The following is a 1,855-nucleotide window of genomic DNA, read 5'->3' on the forward strand; positions in this document are numbered from 1 at the left end:
AAGTGTACCTCTGGTGCAAATTACTGACCTCTGTCATCATTTTAGGTGGGGGAACTTGCACAATCGGTGGCTGACTAAATACTTTTTTGCCCCACTGTAATCTATGACAATAAAGAAGGGAAAATATGAAATGCAGGCATATAAGCTGTTTAGAATTTAAACATTACCAGAAACAGTTTAAGAAATTGTTTGTCTTTGTTTTATGACCATTATGTTGTCATCAATAGAAGAACAGAAATCAAAATTAACATAAATGTCATGACATTTCTATAAATTTGATCTCTTTTCCTCTGTCTAGTATGTAAAATCGGAGAAAAGGTACTCCATTATCTAGTTTGCATTACAATTTCAAATTATATGCCATACATTTGATAATAGGGCAGTAATACCAGTGTTATTAAACTTGACAACAATATTTTGATATGTTTGAAAATTTCATTCATTTTGAGTCCATATATGATTGGATTTAAAAGAGGATGGAATAAAATTGACTGAAACGTCAATGTCAAACGAAGAGTTTTGGATAGATCAGAATCCAGTCGAACTATAATTATATCAAAGAAAATAAAACAGGAAAAGTTGGTTAACACCAGCAGGTGGGGTAAACATGTCTTTACAGCTTTTTTCCTCACTTCTCTACAACAATGGTAAGATATTCTAAGAATCCTGATGTATGTAAAAAGTATGAAAAGCAAAGGTAGAAGGGCAATGTTTATCAACATGACCATACTATATATAGATATTGCGACCGAGGGCACACACTGAAGCTTGTAAAGTGAAGTGTTACAAAAAATTCCTGTCAGGGTAAAGCTACAGAGTTTGACATTCGAATACAACACACCCAGCACTGAGGTTTCAAAAGCAGGTATAAGCCAAGCTAAAATCAGACATACATAAATAGTTATTCTATTCATAATAATTGGATATTGCAGGGGTTTACATATAGACACATACCTGTCATATGCCATTGCTGCCAACAGTAAAAATTCTGAACCAACCGAGGTGCAATATGATAAACCTTGGAAAAGACAGAGTGGGTATGATATCATCTGTTTTTCAGACAAAACATCAGATAAGAGCTTTGGATAGATAATCATGCTGTAAAGAACAGAGTTGATTAACAAAGCTGCAATAAATATGTACATTGGCTCGTGAAGGTTTTCGTGAGTCCAGATAAGGAAAACTATAGTGGAATTAAAGCAGAGTATCAGAATATAAAGTGTAAATATGATCACAAAATAGAGATACCTGTATTTGTGCAATTCTGCAAACCCACCTAGAGTTAACAATGTTACATTTAATTCAACATCCATTCAATGAGAAAAAATGTTATTTACTATACAACTAGATGACATAAATGGTATTCATTAAAAATCAAATGAAAAGACAAGTCTTAATGTATTGTAGTAATGCTTTTCCAGCACCGAACTAAGAAGTAATTGGCTCTGTGGCTTTGTTTTATCAGACAACTTCCCATTCTCAATGGGACTCATTAAGTTCTTCAAGAACATGTAAACAATTTCACCAAACTTTATCAGTTGATATTTTTGTCTGTATGATCTGTCATCATACATCATACCAAGGTTATTATTGTTAACAAAAACTAACGTAATAATGAAAACTAGAAGTGAAAAAACATTTTCGTTAACGGAAATAAAAATAAAAACAAAAAAAGGAAAACTAACTAAAACTGTAATGAGTGTTCACAAAACTAACTAAAAGTAACTGAATTTATAGCAAAAATGTGTTTAGTTTTCATTGATGTGTGCGTGTCATACAATAGTCAAGGGTGAAAATGAAGTTTAGTTTCCAGATTTTTTCCTTGCTGTCTAATTATGCCAGCAGGTGGCAGTAC

General features: G+C 32.5%; 1 protein-coding gene across 1 annotated transcript in view; it reads right to left on the bottom strand.

Annotated features, from left to right (window-relative positions):
- Window positions 1-1,313, bottom strand: part of LOC102193029 (olfactory receptor 6N2-like) — a 3,994-nt gene extending 2,681 nt beyond the window's left edge. Inside the window, exon 1 of the mRNA XM_013913874.1 lies at window positions 404-1,313. Within this exon, the coding sequence (XP_013769328.1) occupies window positions 404-1,313 (910 nt within the window). The remainder of the gene's footprint in view (window positions 1-403) is intronic.
- Window positions 1,314-1,855: the final 542 nt, after the last annotated feature.

This window comes from Pundamilia nyererei, unplaced genomic scaffold (assembly GCF_000239375.1).
Source record: "Pundamilia nyererei isolate P.nyererei 1_Seehausen unplaced genomic scaffold, PunNye1.0 scaffold00157, whole genome shotgun sequence".
NCBI classification, from domain to species: Eukaryota; Metazoa; Chordata; class Actinopteri; order Cichliformes; family Cichlidae; genus Pundamilia; species Pundamilia nyererei.